General features: G+C 38.9%; 1 protein-coding gene across 1 annotated transcript in view; it reads right to left on the bottom strand.

Moving 5' to 3' along the window:
- Nucleotides 1–20,409, bottom strand: part of MEP1A (meprin A subunit alpha) — a 43,523-nt gene that overhangs the window by 7,273 nt on the left and 15,841 nt on the right. Inside the window, 5 exon segments of the mRNA XM_023587194.3 lie at nt 4,468–4,683; nt 7,771–7,920; nt 8,747–8,968; nt 13,075–13,250; nt 18,427–18,544. Coding sequence (XP_023442962.2) covers nt 4,468–4,683; nt 7,771–7,920; nt 8,747–8,968; nt 13,075–13,250; nt 18,427–18,544 — 882 coding nt within the window.

Genomic DNA, 20,409 nt, shown 5'->3' with positions numbered 1-20,409 from the left:
CTAGGAGAAAGGTGAAGGAGGCATGTAGATCACATCAATAACAAACACATCTATGTGACCTGCCCTCTTCCAGGTATGGGACCAGAGTCAGATGGAGGGCACATGAGGCTGAAATGCCATGAGTGCCAGGAAGTCAGGGATAGGGACAGAGATTCAAGATTTGAACTTTTTATACTACAAGGTTATATAGTTCATGAGAATTGTGAAGCTACCTTTCTCATTAATGACTAACTGTCTTTTTATGTTTTAATGTGGGTTGTTATCATGAGGTTGAAATGAGGGAACATTGGTTCTGAGAGGCTATTACCAAATGTGCAGTGGTTCATATGTGAAATCTTAAGAAGTTTTATTCTCCTGTTTTCCTAAGGCCTCCTGCAAGAGGCAGGTAATAAACAGTGTTTACATTGATTGTTATCTCTGTTACTTCAGAATTTTAAAGAAATCATCTAAAGGTGGTACTGGCATTAGAAAAAATACATGTGCATGTGTATGTGTGTGTATGTATATATATTTATATTTGTATGTGGGCATTTTGTAACTCTGTGTATAAGCATTAAATATACACACATAGACACATCTGTATATGTATATAAGAATTATATATATACATATAAATTTTGTGTGTATACACACATACATACACATATATTTTTCAAGTAAACATTTTGCTTAAAATATGTATAAACATGACTCCCAGGGATGAGCCTCCCTGGCACCAAGGAATTATTGCCAAGCACCAACTATCAATACATCTGGAAAAAGACCTTGACCAAAAGGGGGAAATGGTAAATACCAATGAGTTTTTATGGCTAAGAGATTTCAAAATGAGTCAGGAGTTCATTCCAGAGGTAACACTTATGTAGGTCTGTGATGGTTAGACTAATGTGTCAACTCGACCAGGTAATTGTGCCCAGTTGTTTGATCAAGCAAGCACTGAGCTAATTATAATTCAAGGACAATTATGGGCTTTAGTCATCAGTGAGTTTACTGTATAGATGGCTGATTACATCTACATCAACAAGGGAGATTGCCATCAGCAATGAATGACACTTTATCCGATCAGTTAAATGCCTTAGAAGGGGAAGTGATTTCAGCATTCAGAGAAAATTTCCCAGCTCATCTTAGACAGCCAACATCTCCTAGAAACTCATCAAAGGACCTTCATTGGACTTTATCAAAGCCCCTGGTTTGCTTGCAGCCTGCCTGCAGAACCTAGACTTGTATATCCCAACAGTCACATGAGAGACTCTTATAAAATCACATACTTTTTACAGATATCTTCTGTTGATTCTGTTTCCCTAAAGAAACCTGACTAATACAAAGTCTAAGCAGGATCTCACTGACTGTCACGGTAAACAATACCCCAAATAGTGGGACTCCTGAGAGCTCTAGAGATATCCAGAAACTATAAGCAGATCAGACAGCTCAGGAATTTGGCACCCTGTCAGTGGGCCTTACTTTAGAATTTATGCTCCCCAGTGTAATAAAGTTAGACTCATTTATAGGTTCTCACACATGGCTCTTCTGCCCCTTTTATTTGAATGGGTAATTAGTACTATACTTGATAAATACATGTCCCAGAGACTTAAATCTTAAGTCATCCATGTGCTGGTTAAGCCCTGAATTTCAGCAGAGTTGCAACATGAACTCTCCAATATGACTCACCCAGGATAACTAACAAGGAGATGATGATGGACACTGCCCATCCCAAGGAACAGAGAGTGTCTGCAACTGCAAGCAAGGTAGTTCCATCCATCTGCCCAATGGGATTTAAATTCCCTCTCAATTAGAAACCAAGCAGGCATCACCATCCCCAAATCCTCAAGATTGCAGAATGAACAATGGACTAAAGTAGACTTTCATTATTCTTCTATAGACTAATTGTTATTCTAGCAATGGAAAAACTTTTATTATTGAGGTAAAGCCAGTGGCCATAAGAGGTTCTGAGGGATGGGAGAGGAAAGAATAGGTGTAATATGAGGCACTTTTGGGACATTGGAATTGTCCTGGCTGACATTGCAGTGACAGATACAGGCCATTATATATTTTGCCATAACTTACAAAATTGTGCAGGACGGAGCATAATCCATAATGTAAACTCTAGTCCATGGCTAGTAGCAATATTTCAATATGGGTTCATCATTTGTAACAAATGTACCACACTAATGATGGATATTGTTAATGTGGGAAAGCGTGGGAGGGGAAAGGTGTGGGGTATATGGGAATCCCTTATATTTTTTTATGTAAGTTATGTAATCTAAAGCTTCTTTAAAAATAAAAACAATTAATTTAAAAGTACATTTTGCGAAAGGTTTTCAAAGATTGTTTTCATGATTTTAAGTTGAATATCACTTATATGCTGAGATAGTCAACCAGCGTTTTGACAAGTCATTATCTGAAGTAGCTACTTAAAAAATCCATTTGAATGGTACTTACAGGGAATTTACAGAGACACACTTTGAATGGAACTCAAACAAGCAGTGTAATGAACTAAATTAAGCATGCAAAGTTTGCTTGGTTGGTTTTGTGCTTATGAGGATAACATTTTCTGCTCTATATGGAAGTGAGTGATAAGAGATTCCATCTATAATTTTCATACCTTAATTAATTTTCTCATTAAATATTCACAATCCTTGGTAACACAGCAAATTCTTAACTTTTAGAAGGCATCTAGGTGTCATCTTTCCATTATACTAGTTATGATAAATTTTGGGCAAAAAACTGAACCATTCAAAACTGTTATTTGTTGAGTTCCTGTAGAGGGGTCCAGAGAGGTGATTTGGGCACTAGTTCTCCCCAGTGACCTCTAAGAAAGTTTCTATCTTCGAGAGCAAAAACTTCTTTTAGAGGTATACTAAGAATGTTTTCTTTCTCTGGACTAATTTTAATTGAGAAATTATTTGTTAAAAGGAAAAGTAGGAAAGCTTGTCTCTCTTTTCCTAGTTAAGAATGAACCACAAAAACCAAGCAAAGAACATAAATATTTAGTTTTATAACCCTGGATCTTGATTTACAGTCAGATTATCCTCACATCCAATTGCCTAGTTGAACATTTTAAGGTTGACCTTCTGACAGAAATGCATAAATTAACACAGGAATATATAAATCATTATAATGAACTTAATATTTTACAAATAATTTATTCCCCATGAATCTCACAAGTAGGATTCATATTATATCAGCATATTAAATAAGAGCATCTTCCCAATGCAAAAACTCTAATGGTGGGAAGTGGACTTGGCCCAGTGGATAGGGCGTCTGCCTACCACGTGGGAGGTCCACGGTTCAAACTCCGTGTGGAGCTGGCCCATGTGCAGTGCTGATGCACGCAAGGAGTGCCTTGCCACGCAGGGGTGTCCCCGCATAGGGGAGCCCCACACGCAAAGAGTGCACCCTGTAAGGAGAGCTGCCCAGCGTGAAAGAAAGTGCAGCCTGCCCAGGAATGGCGCCGCCCACACAGAGAGTTGATGCAGCAAGATGACGGACGTAACAAAAAAGAGACACAGATTCCCGTGCCGCTGACAACAACAGAAGCAGACAAAAAGAATAAGCAGTGAATGGACACAGAGAACAGACAACCTGGGGGGAAGGGGAGAGAAATAAATAAAATCAATCTTTAAAAAAAAAAAAAAAAAAAACTCTAATGGTCAACTATTCAACTACACTCTCCCCAACAGTGTCAATTCCTGCTTCTCTTTTGTTTAAATTTATTATTAGAGATGTTGTATGTTCACAGAAAAATAATACAGAGTTCCTATTTTCCTTTTCCCCCCACAAGCAGTTTTGTTCTATTATTAACAGTTTGCACTAGTGTGGTACCTCTGTTAAATTGATGAAACAATATTGCTATAATTATACTACTAGGGAGCAGAGGTGGCTCAGACAATTGGGCACCTCCCTCCTACATCAGAGGTCCCAGGTTCAGTTCCTGGTGCCTCCTAAAGAAACAAAGAAGACAAACAGACACAGCAAGTGCAAACGACAAGGGGGTTGGGAGAAATAAATAAATAAAAATTTTAAAATATATATAAAAATAATTACACGACTATCTTTTACCTTCCAATCCGCACCCCTGAATCACCCATTTTCTCTGTCCTGGCCCTGACTTTCCCCAGAGTGCTAGTGAAGATTGGATTTATGTATTCTGATTGGCCTCTTATGAAAGTATATTTCAGCCTCACCTAAAGCTCAATGCTACTTCAAATTTCTGAATGGTTGAAACATTCAGTGAATGGTTAAAGATGACAGACATTAGGCCATGCCCTCAGGAGAGGAAGAAGAAAATGAAGAGGTGGAGGAGGAAGATGAGAAAGAGGAAGATAGAGGAGAGAAGGAGAGAGGAGGAGAAAAGAGGGGGGTGGAGGAGGAGAGAGGAGGAAAAAAGACAGGGAGGCAGAGGGGAGGAGGAGAGGGAGCTGGACTCCAGACCATGCACCAAACCCGCCCTCACGAGAATGCCCTGGGTACCTCGGAAGGTCTCCACCTTGACCAGCTTGCGCACACGGCCAGTGCTGTCGTCCCTCCTGACCCAGATGACGAGTCTGTCGGAAGGGCTTCCAGTCATTTTATAGAAAAACTGCAGGCACTGCTGCTTCCTCTTTGGGTAGAGAATCCGAGACTCCAGTAAAGCTGCCTCTTCTGCTGACCCTGAGCTGGTGTTGAAGTACATGAAGTAGCCGGCACCTGTGGAGGGAGCACCCCAACATCCCATCAGTGGCTCCCCACACCCCAGGCAAAGTGAAATAGTGAATACCACCAGTATGCAGGCAGCAAAAGCTAGAACTCTTCTGGGGAAAATAAAAAGAAGGAAAATATTCTGTTTGTCTCGGTGAGCTGGTGCACTGGCTAACACCGCAGCTCTCCACTGCCTCTTTTGAGTGACTTTGTTCACAAGGTTATGAAAAATTTAAGGAAAAATGGGTTACTTAAGGAAAAACGGGTTTCAAGCAAAATCTGGTGGAATTTAATGTCTGTGAAATAAACTCTATTTTCCTCCTGGATTTCATTGTTTAAATGAGATTCAGTCCAAGGGAAAGCATTGATCTCCTGGATGTTCAACTGTAGATTTCAAAGGTTTAAGATTTGGATATTAAATATTCACATTTATAATGATAAGGGTCCAATTGCCTTGTTCTAGCCTAATAACTGGGTGTATTATCCTTGGTAAAGAATCATCCAGTGATAAGCAGGGGCATTAAAGGCATATCAGGACTAATTACAGCCCCTGAACATAAAAGAAAGCTTTGAAAGAACACTGAAAAAGAGAAACTAATTGTGCCTGAGTTGTTTTTTTGTCAAACGCCTCAAAGCTCTGTTCCTAAATGTGAATAGGTGGCTAAACTAATGTATCCTTAGGAAAACCAGCACACTTTTCAAAGTCAAGCGCAATGAATGACTTATGAATATAAAGAGTCCTTTTAAGCAGTACTCCGGCACTCCATTATACCAAATGCTCTACACAAAATGTTTCACAAAGTACAATAAAAGTGAGCATATCACACAGTTTAGGGTGCTCTAGCAATACAGTGTCCTGCCTCCTCCAGCTTCACACATGGAGTGTGTGCCTTATGTATAGGTGGCAAACATCAAATATTCAGAGGAGCTTCCCGCCATGTTTGAAATATCTTACTGACTTTAAGATTACATCAAGGAAGATTGTATTTTCATGTACGCTCTTCTCAGTACTTGAATTTACTGACCTGAAATCTCTTCATTGTAAATTACTAGATGCATGGGTTGGAGCAAAGAAGGCTATTCCTTGAACAGGGATTCCAGCCAAGGAGCACCAGGAAATAAAAGTAAACTAACTCCAGCCCGGGTGTCAAGAGAACTGAAATCTTGCCCCTTCTGTGCCACTAACTAGGTGTAGATCCATTTCTCTGGATTTCAAATGGGAGGTGAGTTTTAGCCCATGGACTCCTTTGAACTTTTCCATTCTATGCACTTACCTGAACAATGCCAGTGCCCTCTAAAACAGGACACACGATCCCATTAAAATCCTCCTGTGGAAGAGGCATAATGGCTGATCAAGTTGATCTGCCCATGCCTTTCTAGATATTCCTTCTAGTGTATGGTCCTTTCCCTTCCCACAGGCTGCTAGAACATTCCTCTGGCAGATTCCACTCACATAAAGATCACCTTTCTGCATAGCTGGAATTTAACCTAACAGCAAGTCAACCAGAGTGATTGGATTAGAGGGTACAGTTGACATTTAGAGATAATTTCAGGCTTGAATTACCCTTTGGTCATGCGAGATTATATGTTTGATTATCTCGTGTATGACAGAGATCTTCTCCTCTTGCCAACCTGGAGGAGGACGTTTGACCTTTGACATTCAAAAGAAATCTAATCAACTTTCAACCAGGCCTAGACTCAGAGACTTCACAATAGTCAAGTTTTGAAAAAGTTATTATAATTTGTGATCCCACCCACTTCCAAACAGGGGCTAAGATGATTTAAATAACAGACACATAACGTAAGGATGCTAAAATAAATACAGACAATAAATTGAACCTCTAAAGGGAAAGGGAAGATGGAAAAAATCTAGGGACTGAAACTGCTGGTCTGTAGCTGGGTACTTTGTAAACATTATCTCCTTCCATATTAATTATGTAGTATCAAGATCTTGATGTTCAGAGAGGCTCTTAAAGACTTAAAAAAAATAACTTCCCATAGTCACGATTAGTAAGTAGTGGAGCCAGATTTTAAAACCCATTTTTGTCTGATTCTCTGGCTCTTTCACCACACAAAACATATATAAGAACTATCTCAAGCTGTGCTATTCAATACAGTGGCCATCAGCATTTGATTTGTGGCAATTCCAAATTGTGCCATAAGGGTAAAATACACACCAGATCTTAAATACTTAAATGAAAAAACTGTAAAATATCATTAATAATTGTTATATTGATTTCCTGTTGAAATGTTAATATTTTGGACATATTGCTTTAAATAAAATATATTATTAAAATTAATTTCCCTATTTCTTTTTTACCTTTATATATAGCTATTAAAACATTTTAAGTTAATATGTGCCTCATGCTATGGCTCCCTTGGAGGGCATTGTTGTAGAGACTACTTATTTACAAAGTCATGTCTTATCGACCCTATGTGGATAGCTTCAAATATCAGTTTTGTTATTGCTCAAATACATCATTCTGGGAAGAAGATGTGGCTCAACTGATGGAGCATCTGCCTGCCATATGGGAGTTCCAGGGTTCTAACCCAGGGCCTCCTGGTCTGTGTGGTGAGTTGTCCCATGTGCCGGGCTACCACACGCGAGGAGTGCCATGCCACACACGGGCGCCCCCCGGTGGGAGAGCCGCATGTGCTAGTGTGCCCCGCAAAGAGAGCCAACCTGCGGAAAAAAGTGCAGCCCACCTAGGAGTGGTGCCCCACACATGGAGAGCTGATGCAGCAGGATGATGCAACAAAAAGAGACACAGATTCCCGGTGCAAGCGGGCACAAAAGAATGCAAGTGGACACAAAAGAACATGCGACAAATGGACACAAGAGAGCAGACAATGGGGTGGGGGTGGGTGGAGAAAAATAAATGAATAAATCTTTAAAAAAAAAATTACATTGTTCTTTTGGATGGCCAGAGCCTGGATATCTTTCAATGAGTTCATAATTAAAAGGTAAGAAATGTCCTTTGTTCTTATTTTCAGATTTGATAACTAGCATTCAGATTGAGGCTAACCATGGTAACTGCTATTACCTAGTTCAGCCTGGTGAACCACCTCAGCGCAATGCCTTCCTGCTTCACTGACCTGTGCAGCGGCCCCCTAAGGTGTGGTCCAGTTGTCCAGGCTGTGCACTGTCTTGATGAACCCAGTCAGCGTCATCACGGGTGCCCTGAATCATCCCACAGATGTTCGCCTTCTCAAAAGCACAGTGATCCAAAAAGGTGTGAGTTGTGGCTGTGAATGACATTTTTGTCACCTTGTTAAAAAATTTAGTGCATCTTAATCCAAATAGTTCATGTCCAGGCTACTAAGACCTCATCCTCCATATACAAGAAGATATGAGCCTTTCATTTTCTCAAAGACAAATTCGACTGTCATCAGTTAGATCTTAGACCTTATCAGCATAGACACAGCACTACCGGCCCTCACCAGTCTTATCTCTATATGATAAAGAGTTATCTTTGTATGGTAAAAACAACACTGAATTGTGCTGTGCTGGAGAAATGCAAACCACAAACTTCTTTAGGTCAAGGGCAAAGTACATATAGTACTGGGTTCTGCAGTTAGTAGGTCTTCTGTATATATTTACTGCATAGAACTGAAGACTGCGTTTCTGGAAGGTTGGTAGGGGCATCTTAGCAAATACTTCATCCCAGAGGAACAGACCAGGTCACTCATGGAGTCACTAATTTGGACAAAACATTTTGTGGGAAACATATTTTCAAACCTGTCGCTATTTAATCTGAGCATCTTGGCCTTTACATGACGTTGCATGCTTCACAATGAAGCTCGAGAAGTTAGGTGTTAACAGGTCCTTGCTTGTCCCATACTTTCACGTTATGAAACACAATCACATGATAGCTATTCAGAACCGCTCTGTGAGGTAGGTGCTATACTTTTTCTACTCCAGAGATAGAGTACCTAAGGTTATTTAGTTTGTCTGTGTTCCCTTAACTAGAAAATGACAGAAGGGTAAAGGAAAATGTAAAGAAAACTTCTAGGGCCAAGAGAGTCTCTTTTGAGGCCAGTTTATCCCACCTTCAGACTCAGTAGTACTTACTGCAGTTGTACATTCGATTGAGCCTCTCTAAATCAATGACACTGAGATCCAGGCGCTGCCCAATGATGGAATTAAACTCAGGGATCTTGGCTGTGATGGTAGGGACACTTTCATTCCTGTTAAATGCGAAAGGCTCATAATGCATCAAGGACTCATAATCATAGGGCGTGTTGAGGTCCGTGATGAATTTGTCATCATAAGTGTTGAAGTTGTGCTCGTAGCCTGTCAGGAAGAGAACACACAGGGCCTGCTCAGTCATAGGATTTCCCTCACCCTTCCTTCATTGCCTAGAATGAAGGCCAAGCAGTGACTCATATATTTAATACATAATATATATTTTTAAGGCTTTTACAAAGAGAAGGTAAAATAGCAAAGCTGGGGCAAGAATTCCAAATGGCAGAAAAATGAATTTTTGAATTCAAAAAAATTATTAAGTATTATCAATCTTCAAGGAACATCTTCCAAATAGCCAAGTACCACAGTCTGCCCAGCACTGTACCTGGCCAGCTCCTCCCTTGATTAGGAAAAGGAAATCTGAGGGGCAAAGGGAAACGCAAGCAGCTGGCAAGAAAGGCTCTCCTTATACAGCAAAATTTACAGCCTCCTGTTCCACACCCTCCAGCCTTTTGGGGAGAAAGATAAAATGCAAAGGAGAAAATGTATTTTCCTTTCAAAAGAAGGAAGAAAAAAGATATATTATGAAGAGGTTATTGCAATACATTGTGCAACGTGAAAAGTTGAAATGAGGAGCCAATAAGACACTATTTCCTTGATTAATCATCAGGACTCTACTGCTTCAGCTGCAGTAATGGGAAGTGTTCAGAGATTTTTTATTTCCCTCTTGTGAAGTGATAGGAAAGCCAAATAAGAATCTTTATAACTCTTCCAGTTCTGTCTCCTTCTCTAGCTCTCCTGCCAGATGTTCTTAAACATTAGATTCAGCATGTTTTTAACCACATTTCAAAGGCATTACCCCTGTGCATTTAGGGCTGAAGAAGCATGGCGCATCCCAGCAGGCGCTCCAGTAGATGTTGGAGAGAGTCTTTAAATGCTTTTAGAAAAGCCATTGGGCCCCTTTGAGCAAGACCTTGTTTTAGTTATAAAATGAGAATACCAATGATTCCTCTCTGAACTCCCAAGGGATTTTATGGGGAATTATTTGACAGGGATCAAAGCATTTTCAAAGATGAGATAGGAACGGTTGAAATTAATGGCCCAGACAGAGAGGGGAGAAGTTACTCCTTGCAGACCACTTTGTTCTTAGATACCATTAAAAGAGATAGAGTTGTAACCAGCATTCAGGTAGAGGTAAGGAGACTGGGGCTTGAGTCTGGGATCTCCTGGTGACTCTTGGTGGCACCGAAAGCAAGGCACTTTGAACTCGCTGGATGTGTTTTCTTTCACTTAAAATAAAGTCATCAGGTTAGGTTAGATTATTTTATCCTTAAATATTCAAGGATTCTTTTTAGAATGCTTTTAAAATGAATGTTGTTCTTAATTCATTCTCCTTGTGACTACTAGCTACTGGGAGCTGTGCTACATAAGAGCTGGCCCCTGGCAGTGAATGGCAAGGTGTAGTCTTGCTCTTGGGAACTCACAGCTGCAGAGAGAGTGATCCTCTAAAGCGGGGGTGGGTTGGAAAACTTTTTCTGTAAAGGGTCAGATAGAGAATATGTTTGACTTTGCCAGACCTAAAGTCTCTGTATTAGTCAGGGTTCTCTATGGAAACAGAATCAACAAGGGATATCTGTCAATAGTATTCAATTCTATAAGAGACTCTCATGCAGTCGTGGGGATGCACAAGTCCAGGTTCCACAGGCAGGCTGCAACCAGGGGCTGCAATGAAAGTCCCATGAACATTCTTAACAAGTTCTGGGAGATGTTGGCTGTCCAAAGACGAGCTGGGAAATTCTCTCTCAATGCTGCTATCACTTCCCCTTTTAAGTATTCAATTGATTAGATAAAGCATCACTCCTTGCTGATGGCATTCTCCCTGTTTGGTAATTGTAATCGGCTATCTATGATTTTCCACTGCAGTAAAGTCAATGGTGACTAAAGTCCATAAATGCTCTTGTGTTACAGTTAGCCCAGTGCTTGCTTGACCAAACAACTGGGCACAATTACCTGGCCAAGTTGACACAATAGCCTCACCATCACGGTCTCTGTTGCAGCGATTCAACTCTGCTAGTGTGGCATAGGCAGTATGTAAATAAATGGCCATGGATGTGTTCCAACAAAATTTTATTTATAAAAACAGGTGGATTTGCCCCAGGGGCTGTAGTTTGCCAATGCCTGCTAAACCTCAGAGGTTGACTTTTTTCTTCAGTGAAAGGGATCAAAAGCAGGAAACAATTCCCACCAAAGAGATGGAGAGGAACTTGAGGAGAGAACTGCACTGCCCGTACAGTATCTCCTTAGATCAAACAGTAGCATTGTCATTCACTGAACATGAGATGCAATATAGCTCATAAATTACCCTGAAAGTTCATCTTGCCCTGGACTATCATCTTATTGGATTTGATGGCTCATTTGAAAACACTTCTCTAATTAGTGGTGGCCATTTAGGTATGTGTAATTACACCTGATGAAAATATAATTGCAATGGGTAAATATAATTGCAATGGGTTTAGCAAGGCTACAAATTACCTCAGCAAATGTGTTGGCTCCAATTGAGCAAAGGGACCTTATTGGCCCAAAATTATCTTAAAATTCTGAGCATAGTGTTCTTCAGGACTAAGATATAGGAATGTTTTCTGCTTTCTCATATCTTGTAGGCAATTATGGACAAAGTCTAATAGTGCTATGAGGCTCACAATCAGAGGTTCGGTTCTTTGCCCTATGTTATCCCTTCCCTTCTTCCTCTATACACATCCAGTTATAATGCAATTACCGCTGGGACACAGCACCTTAAGTCTTATCCATGATTTCACCCTTGGTGAATACTCTTATCTGCATTGGATTGTCCTCTAGTCTAGTGGTTGGGTGGTGGAATGGATGGGGGGAAACCTGTCAGGAATTTACAAATCACTCGATTTCCCTCCTTCCTGAATCACACCACATTCTTAGCATTACCAGAATATGAGGGGCTGGGAGGAGTGAGGGGTAAAGAAAATCCAACAGGTGGTTTTGATATTATTATCTATCCCTAGCTCTACCTCAAGTGGGAACCTTGGTCCAAAATGAGCTGGTTTAGGCAAAAGCATTTTTGGGGTTCATATTTAATTTTAAAGTGTGCCAGTTCTTTTACCCAAAGAATAAAATTTTTATAGATGTACTACAAGATATGAAATTCAGACATAAATAAAACAGATACATACAAGACAATAATTTGTTCCCAAAATCCATGGGTAGTAATAGTGAGGTATTTTTAATGTATTAAAGCTTCATTAGCATATTGCTTCCAAAAATAATGTTTTTCTACTGCTTGAATAAATTCCTAATTAAAAACTTGGAGTCTTCAAAACACAGTATTGACTGTTTTTTTCAGCACACTAGGAAACTATTCAAAAAATGTGTCAGTGTGCTCAAGAGCTCCCTATTTATTTGCCTCCAACAATTAAGGCAGGATTCAAGAGATAGTAACAAAATGAGAGAACACTGGGACTGTATAATAACTACATAATAATATTTCAGATAAAATTATTTTATCTTTTGCATAGAAGTGGAAAAGGAGCAGTGCTCAGAAAGGAGGAACAAGAGACCATTAAATTTTTATTAATCAGAGCTCAGGTAGTTAGCCAGAATGAATAGAATTGGGAGTATAATTTCATATAAAATTATTCATTTTTGTTGTTGTTTTGCCCTGTCTTGTTGTTGTTTTGCACCTATTATTGATCTGGTAAAACATCAAAAACATACTCCTGTATGTCCTATGGTCATCATATGGTCAACTAAATCTCAGGTAACCTTCTAGATCACATGGGATTTATACAGCTATAAGAATTTCCTATCCAGAAAAATGACCCTAACATCCTCAGAGATGTAATTCACTTTACTCAGTAAGTCAAGAAAGAAGACATCATTTTAGATAGTTTTTCAGTAAAAACACTAAAGCAAAGCAAAATCTTCATATAATCTTTCAGTTAACCCCCACATTAAAAGACTTACACCATCCCCTGAGACCCTTTTCTGAGATCGGTTATGAAGGCACTTACTGGGATCCATAGAAGCAGCTAATACATCCTAAAACCTTTATGCTCTGTGATCACCCTGGAGAAGCTGAAGCTCTAATCCACACACAGATTTGGCCTGGACATCTCAGAGTTGATTTCAGTAAGTGATAGAGACAGGAGCAAATTCTACTCTAACCACATTGGGTTCATACACACCTGGAAGAATTTCTTCCCACCAGATGTCCACGTAGTCATCCCGGTCAGTCCTTGACTGCTCGTGGTAAAACCCCAAAGCATGCAGGATCTCATGTTCAATGATGGCCTTGTAGTCACACCCCTGGCCGATGGAGAGGTTCTGTCCCACGTGTTGGTCACCAACCTCAGACCAGCACCTTTAAAGAGGAGAAGAGAGGAAATTTCTCCCAGAGAATTCTTAAGTCCAAAGGTGGACTTAAGAACATAAGCTAGAAGGAAGTTAGATTTTATTTAAAAAAAGAAATGATCAATAGCATCCTCCTATGTTGATGGTTCAAGAATGGTATAGTTAAATAAGGAGCATTCCCTAGAGGGAATGAGATGCAGACTTTAAAAGTGATGATTCATTATAAAAGTAGTGGACACTTAGAAGAAAATAAATTCAAACAATGCATAAATGTGGGAAGAAGTAAAACTTACTGTTTTTCCTCACCTCCACAAATACACAAAGTACTCCATAAAGTTAATACTATTGCCGATATACCAAAATACTAAATTGTCTCTGGGTGGTGGTTTTGTAGGTGATTTAAATTTTGTTCAATATACTTTAACGTATTTTTCTGAGTTTTCTAAAGTGAGCATGTATACATTTTATGATCATGAAAAAAAGACATTTCTAAAATTCAAGCTGATCAAGTCCATCACTGTGGAAATAAGCAGGTCTGGTGCATGAGGACAGCACAGAGGCGGCTGCCTAACTTATTCTGAAAGGTCCCAAGAAGGATCAAATTTCTCTCAGAAACCAGTGGACCCAGGAATTTCTGGAAGACGTCCTAAATTCCTCAGGGTGGAGCCTCTTCCCTCTTTTTTTCCCAGTAATTTTAATCTATTCTCATAAATCCTATTTTCCAAACTCTATTAGCAAACCCAGAGCTTTTGACAAGTTGTCTTCATATCAGTTTTAGGTTGTAGAACAAGACTTTATGCTCTAACCAGTCCTGAGCAGAATAAGATTTGTCCATAGCTGTAAATGCTGCAAGAGGGATCACAAGCTCCTGGGCAACAGCACATTGTCTCCCCTGTCATTTTTCCTGCAAGATTGCTAACATCATATACCTTCAAATGCTAATGGATTTGATTTATACTAATTGATGGATCTTATTTCTTTTTTTAAGAATTTTATTGAGGTATAACTTACATACTATAAAATTTTCCCACTTTAAGTGCACAATTCAATGATTTTTAGTAAATTTACTGAGTTGTGCAAATATCACCATGAATAACTTGTTTCTCTGACAGTAGAGTAGTATTTCACTACCAAACTGGAGTTTATGCTGTAGAATATCTATAACCCAGGGAGACCATTTATCCTTTGTCTTTTTTTTTTTTTTTCCTATTCCTCCCCCAATAGAAAGGTGTAAGTTGCAAAAATATCATAAATTCTGCTAACCCTTGAGACATTGACCACTACCTTTCTGAAAGAGCCCAGTGGCCTCCAGACCCAGAGGTCCAGAGCTCCCTCTGTGTGGGCTTTGGAGCATTTGGGGCAAGTCCCTTCCCCAGACCTTCTTCCTCCCCTTTCCATTCCCCTCACCTAAATGTCAAGGAGAAGCTTCCTGGAAAAGGCAAGTTAGAGCCGCCACACTCAGCTTTTATAGAGAATGTCCCTCAAAGCTGGCCACTACATCAGGTGCCTGAAAACTGAGTTATAAATTGAAAAAAGCAAGAGAAATTTAATACAAAAATTACTTTTGGAAAATGATCCTCTTGGCTTTGTTTTGTTTTTAAGCCAAAAACACTCATGTGTGTGTGTTAAAGATACAAGAGAGATATTTAAAGAATGGAAATAGAGGTGTTAAGAAAATGGATTTTTCCCTGAAATTTTAAATGGAAAATTAAAGAATTTGACACTTTTTCAAAGCCCAGAGGTTGCCAAAAGACAAGGTGAAGTATCCAAAAGCAGAGCACCTTTAAAATGTGTGGTCTTGGCAAGGCCTGGACTTTAAAGGTTTTCCTTTTGCATAAAAGAGACTGTCCAAATACGATTGATTATCTGCATTTATATGACCTACAGGTACCTCAAACAATGTATCACATGCCCCAAAAGGAGTCTACTAGCTTATCCCCACACTGCTTCCTCCTGCAACATTCCCAGTCTTAGTGAATGACGCTACCACCAACCAATTGTCCAAATCAGAAATCTGGGAGATTTCCTTGATTCCTCTCTTCCTAACCCCTCACATCAGCGAATCTACAGGTTCTGCTAAGTCCACCACTTTACATATGTCTGGAATCCATTTCCTCTTTAGTTAAGCTGCCTCTGCCTTAGTGTAGGCCCCTTTCATTTCTCTCCTGGAGGGTCAGAACAGCCTCTAATTGGTCTCCTGCCACAAGTCTTGCCCTACTGAATTCAAAATTCAAAATTCTCTGTTGAACTAAAAATTCACCACTGTTGTTTCCATCTTTCTAAAATGGACAACTGAGCATATAATGAATCTTGCACGAAACAGTCAATTCTCTTACACATGGCTCTCTATTGCCAAAATTCTGTTTACCTTCCTGACTCCATTTGCTCGCCATTCTGCCCATTACCTGCCTAAGGTTCAGATATGCTGAATTTCATGAGTTCCCCAAATAAGCCAGGTTTGTGTGCGTGTTTGCCTTTTCCCTTCTCCTCTCTTCCCTTCTCTTCTTTTCACTTTGCTTTTTCCTTCTTCCCTTCCTGTTCTCCCTCCTCCATTTGTCCTTCCATTCCCTCTTTGCTTGCCATGTCCTTCTTCATCTCTCTTTCACTTAGTTTGCCTTTTCCTGATGCTTCCCCTCCTCACTATCTTAAAGGTCCTCACTGTTCTCCTATAGCCCACAGACTCACCACTATATTAAAACTATATATTTACTTGTCATTTCTCCACCACCCTCACCTGCCAGCTATAAACCTCATGAGATCTAAGACTGCCTGATGCTTTTTTGTGTCTAGACACTATCACACTTCCTAGCATATAGTAGATGTTCATAAATATTTTTTTAAATAATAGAATGAGCTAAGACAACTACTCAGGCAAGTAAGGTACTTAACTTGTGTGTAAGTAGTCATCGGTATTTTCATTTCTTTTTAAAATTTTTAATGCTGTTTTCGTCACACTTTTTCCCTTTAAAGGCTAAATCCTGTGTTAAAGTCCTTCTTCATCTCTGTCATCCATCCATGATTAAGAATAACCCCATGGTCAGAACTGTACAACCAATTCCAGGCAACACCTGGAGATAGCGATAGGAACTGCAGCCTGAGGAAATATGCTTTAGGTGGGGCTTGAAGACACAAAATGACAGTGTCACAGCAGATGGCAGCTTCTCTGCTCAACATCACCTCACCCAGGCTGGTTGATCTGGTTTTATATTCTGAGTATGAACTAGATATAAATACCAACTGGAAGAAAAGGGGCTTCTTTCTTGAGATACAATTTCTTTCTTCTTACAAATAACTGTTGAGAGCAAATTTATACCTAGAACTTTTGAATGAGGTCCAGCCAGAGTACTACCATTTCAAACAGTGCATTAAAAAAAAATTAAAAAATAAGCCAGTACATTGAAAGAATGTAATTTTATACTTCAATAGATAAGGCTTAAAAATTCTATAATTTAAAATACAACCTTAACTTAGGGGAAAAAAATTAAGATAAATCTCCCCAAGGCCTAGATCTATCCAAACTATTCATTCTCTGCATAACTCACACAACAACCAAAAGATTATTGAATTCCAATCCTGGGAAGTCCTGCTTTGTTCTCTAATAGTGTGGCAAGAATCTCTAGAGTGCATGGGCAATGCCTAGCAAAGGAGGACTGACCAATACACCAAGTTCTTGATATTGAAGGTTGAACATACGAACCTTGTTCTTGTGAAATTGAAACTTAGCCTAGTATTATATATTGCCTAAGAGTTACCTCCCTGTTGTTACAATGTGGCCTCTCTCTAAACCAAACTCAGCACATACACTCACTACCTTCTCCCCGGCATGGGACGTGACTTCCAGGGATTATTACCAAGCACCAAGTAGTAATGCATTTGGAAAAAGACCTTGACCAAAAGGGGGAAATATTAAATACAAATGAGTTTTTGTGGCAAAAAGATTTCAAAGTGAATCAAGAGGTCATTCCAGAGGTTACACTTACAAGTGTTTCAAGAGGAGCTCATTGACTACTACAGTAAACAGTGCCTCAAGCAGGGGTGCTCCTGTGGGCTCTAGAGACATCTAGACACTAAAGGCAGGGCAGGCAATCTCAGGAATTAAGCACCCTCTCAGTGGGTCTTTCCTTGGAATATACTTTCCTAATATAACAGAGTTAGACTAATTTGTAATTTCTGCATACATGGCTCTCTGCCCCTTTCATTTGAACCTATAATTAACATTATAATCATTAAAACACATACAAGAGACTTAACTCTTCATCTCTTCATAGACCAGTTGAGCCCTGAATCTCAGCAGAGTTGCATCACCACTCTACAGTTCCTGGGACTTGCACAAGACAACTAATAAAATGATGATAACAGAAAATATCCATCTCAAAAAACAGTATCTACAACTGCAAGCAAGACAGTTCCATCCATCTGTCCCATCAGATATAAACCTCTCTCAATCAGAAACAGAGTGGCCATCACCATCCTAAAATCCTCAATATTGGAAAATGAACAATCATAGGGGGGATTGCAACTATGGACTAAAGTAGACTTATTATTATTCTAACAATGGAAAACCTTGTAACATCAATATAAAGGCAGTGGCCACCAAAGATTCTGAGAGAAGGGAGAGGGAAGAATAGGTGTAACATGGAACATTTTGGGGACATTGGAATTGTCCTGCATGACATTGCAATGATGGATACAGACCATTACACATTTTGTCAAAACCTATAAAAATGTGTGGTTGAAAGTGTAAACTATAATATAAACTATTGACCGTCGTTAATAGCAGTGTTTCAATATGTGTTCAATTGTAACAAAAGTACCACACTAATGAAAGATGTAGTTAATGGGGGAAAGTATGGGGTATATGGGTGGGGTATATGGAAATCCTTCTTTATTTTTTATGTATAATTTATGTAATCTAAAGCTTCTTTAAAAATAAAAATAAATTTTTTTTTAAAGTAATGGGAAAAAAAAAATTAAGATAATTCTCTCTGGGGCCTAGATGCACCCAAACTACTCATTTTCTGTATACCATATTAAAATGTTAAATAATTTAAAAATTCATGAGAGATTTTATTTTGTTTTTAGTTTCTTTCTAATTTCTTCTTTTAGCCTTTGAAAGAGATGTCTACTTCTTATAAAGCAAAGAATAATATATGTAATTTGCATACTCTGTAAAATTTCATACTCACCCTTGAAACTGCTGAAAAATGATGTATGAACTCTCTCCTTCATAGGGCTTGAAATCCACACAGGACTTGAGGCGGAACATTTCAAAAGCATAGAGAATGGCTCCTTTGGCATTCAACGCTGCAGAGATCAATAAAAATATCAACGAGTATTTTTTAGATCTTGAATAATATACATATCTGATAGTTCAGAGGTTCATGATAGATTTTGGGGGACTAAATACATCCTTTGGGAGCTAAAACTACAAAATTAGTTGCAGATAAAACCATTAACTGCATACTTTAAATGCACAGTGTAAATAAAACTACAAAATAAGATTACATGCATGTATATGTGGCTGAACAAATCACAAAGCAACTGCCGCATTTCCTTTCTTTCCCTTTCCACTATTCAAGTAGAGTGTGAATTCATTGGCTCAGAAGATTTTAGAAGAGGCTTGCAAGTCTTCTGGCTTCTGTATGTATACATAAAGTACCTTAGAGAGAAGCAGTGAGAATGGAATTTCTCTCCCCAGTCTAAAAAGACACCCCCTCCTGCTGGACAAGAACAGAGATTAAAGAGGTTTGTAGGTTCTGAAGATATAAGAAATGCATATGGTACTTTGCTCGACTTCTCTGCAAGACCTGTGGGGAGATGGTAAGGTTAGACAGCCAGCACTGCAGAAAGACTTAGAAAAGCTTTCTATGCTCCAAGCTTGGTACCAAAGCAGAAGACTAACAAACCTGAAGGGACAGGAACGACATATGCCTAGTAGGAGGCTTTGTGGACTCATGACCAAAGATCAAATGCCTTTCCTTTCACCCAACATACACATAACTTGGCATTGCATAGGACAAGCAGGAGTGTGGAAGAAAGATACTCGAAAGGAACTGAGATTATGTTTACTTTGTGTCCTTTTTTTTTCTCCCATTAGCTCCTTGATGGTAGGGCTCCAAGTTAAAAATTTAGCTAAATTGTATAACATTGAACTATGTTTCTTGTACATCAGAATTTTTGCATTCTCTCAGAGTTGATCATTCTTGACAGTTTGCCAGGTACCTCCCTTGTCTTTTTGGACCTTATTTCATTTAATAAATTAATAAGCTGTAGATTTCATAGCTCAGATGTCATAAGACCATACCAGTTACTAAAAGAAATAGTCGTACATATAATCAGTAAATTGGTAATGAAAATACCACCACTAACAAGAGCATGCATTAAACTTACTGGAGGAATTTCATGAAACTATTCTTACTATAATATTATTACACTATTACCCAAGAGGGTTGAGATATCACAAACATACAGGAAAAATAAAGTCTGATTATACTAACTTCAAACTGTCCAGAAGATTGTTCGGCTTTTGTTATCCTCAGTCCAAATGGGAGTTCTAAGTGGTTAATTTTTAAGTCACATCTGTTCTTCCTTTCTTACATCTAAGTTTTTAAAAGGGATGGAGGTAGGGATGGGTAGTTAATTCTTAATTGATACATAGTTTCTTTGGGGGGTGAAGGAATCATTTTGTTAATAGATGGTGGTGATGGTAACACAACATTTTGAATGTAGTTAATACCACCAAATTATATATATGAATGTGGTTAGAAGGGGAAATTTTACGTTGTACGTATGTTGCTAAAATAAAAATCTTAAATAAACTTAGGACTGTACGACACAGTGAACTCTAGTGGACTGTAGTTAATAGTATAATTATAATAATATTATTTCGACAAGTATAACAAAAGTACCACACTAATACAAAGTGATAACAATAGGGGTGCTAAATAAGGATTCTATTATTTTCTATAAACCTACAACTTCTCTAATAAAAATACTTAAGGGAAGTAGGTAACTGTAATAGTTTTTTAAAGTCTCATTCTGATTAAGAAGGAAAAAAATGGAAAGGAAATGAAGCCCACTTGAAATTTCCCTCCTGTCATGGAGCATTGAGTGCCGCTCCTCTGAATGCATGAGCCACACTTAATTTTTTGTGTGTGAGTTGTTAAGTA

This window comes from Dasypus novemcinctus, chromosome 11 (assembly GCF_030445035.2).
Source record: "Dasypus novemcinctus isolate mDasNov1 chromosome 11, mDasNov1.1.hap2, whole genome shotgun sequence".
Classification (NCBI taxonomy): domain Eukaryota; kingdom Metazoa; phylum Chordata; class Mammalia; order Cingulata; family Dasypodidae; genus Dasypus; species Dasypus novemcinctus.
Note: the sequence above shows the minus strand (reverse complement) of the source record. Positions and strands in the feature narration are given on the sequence as shown.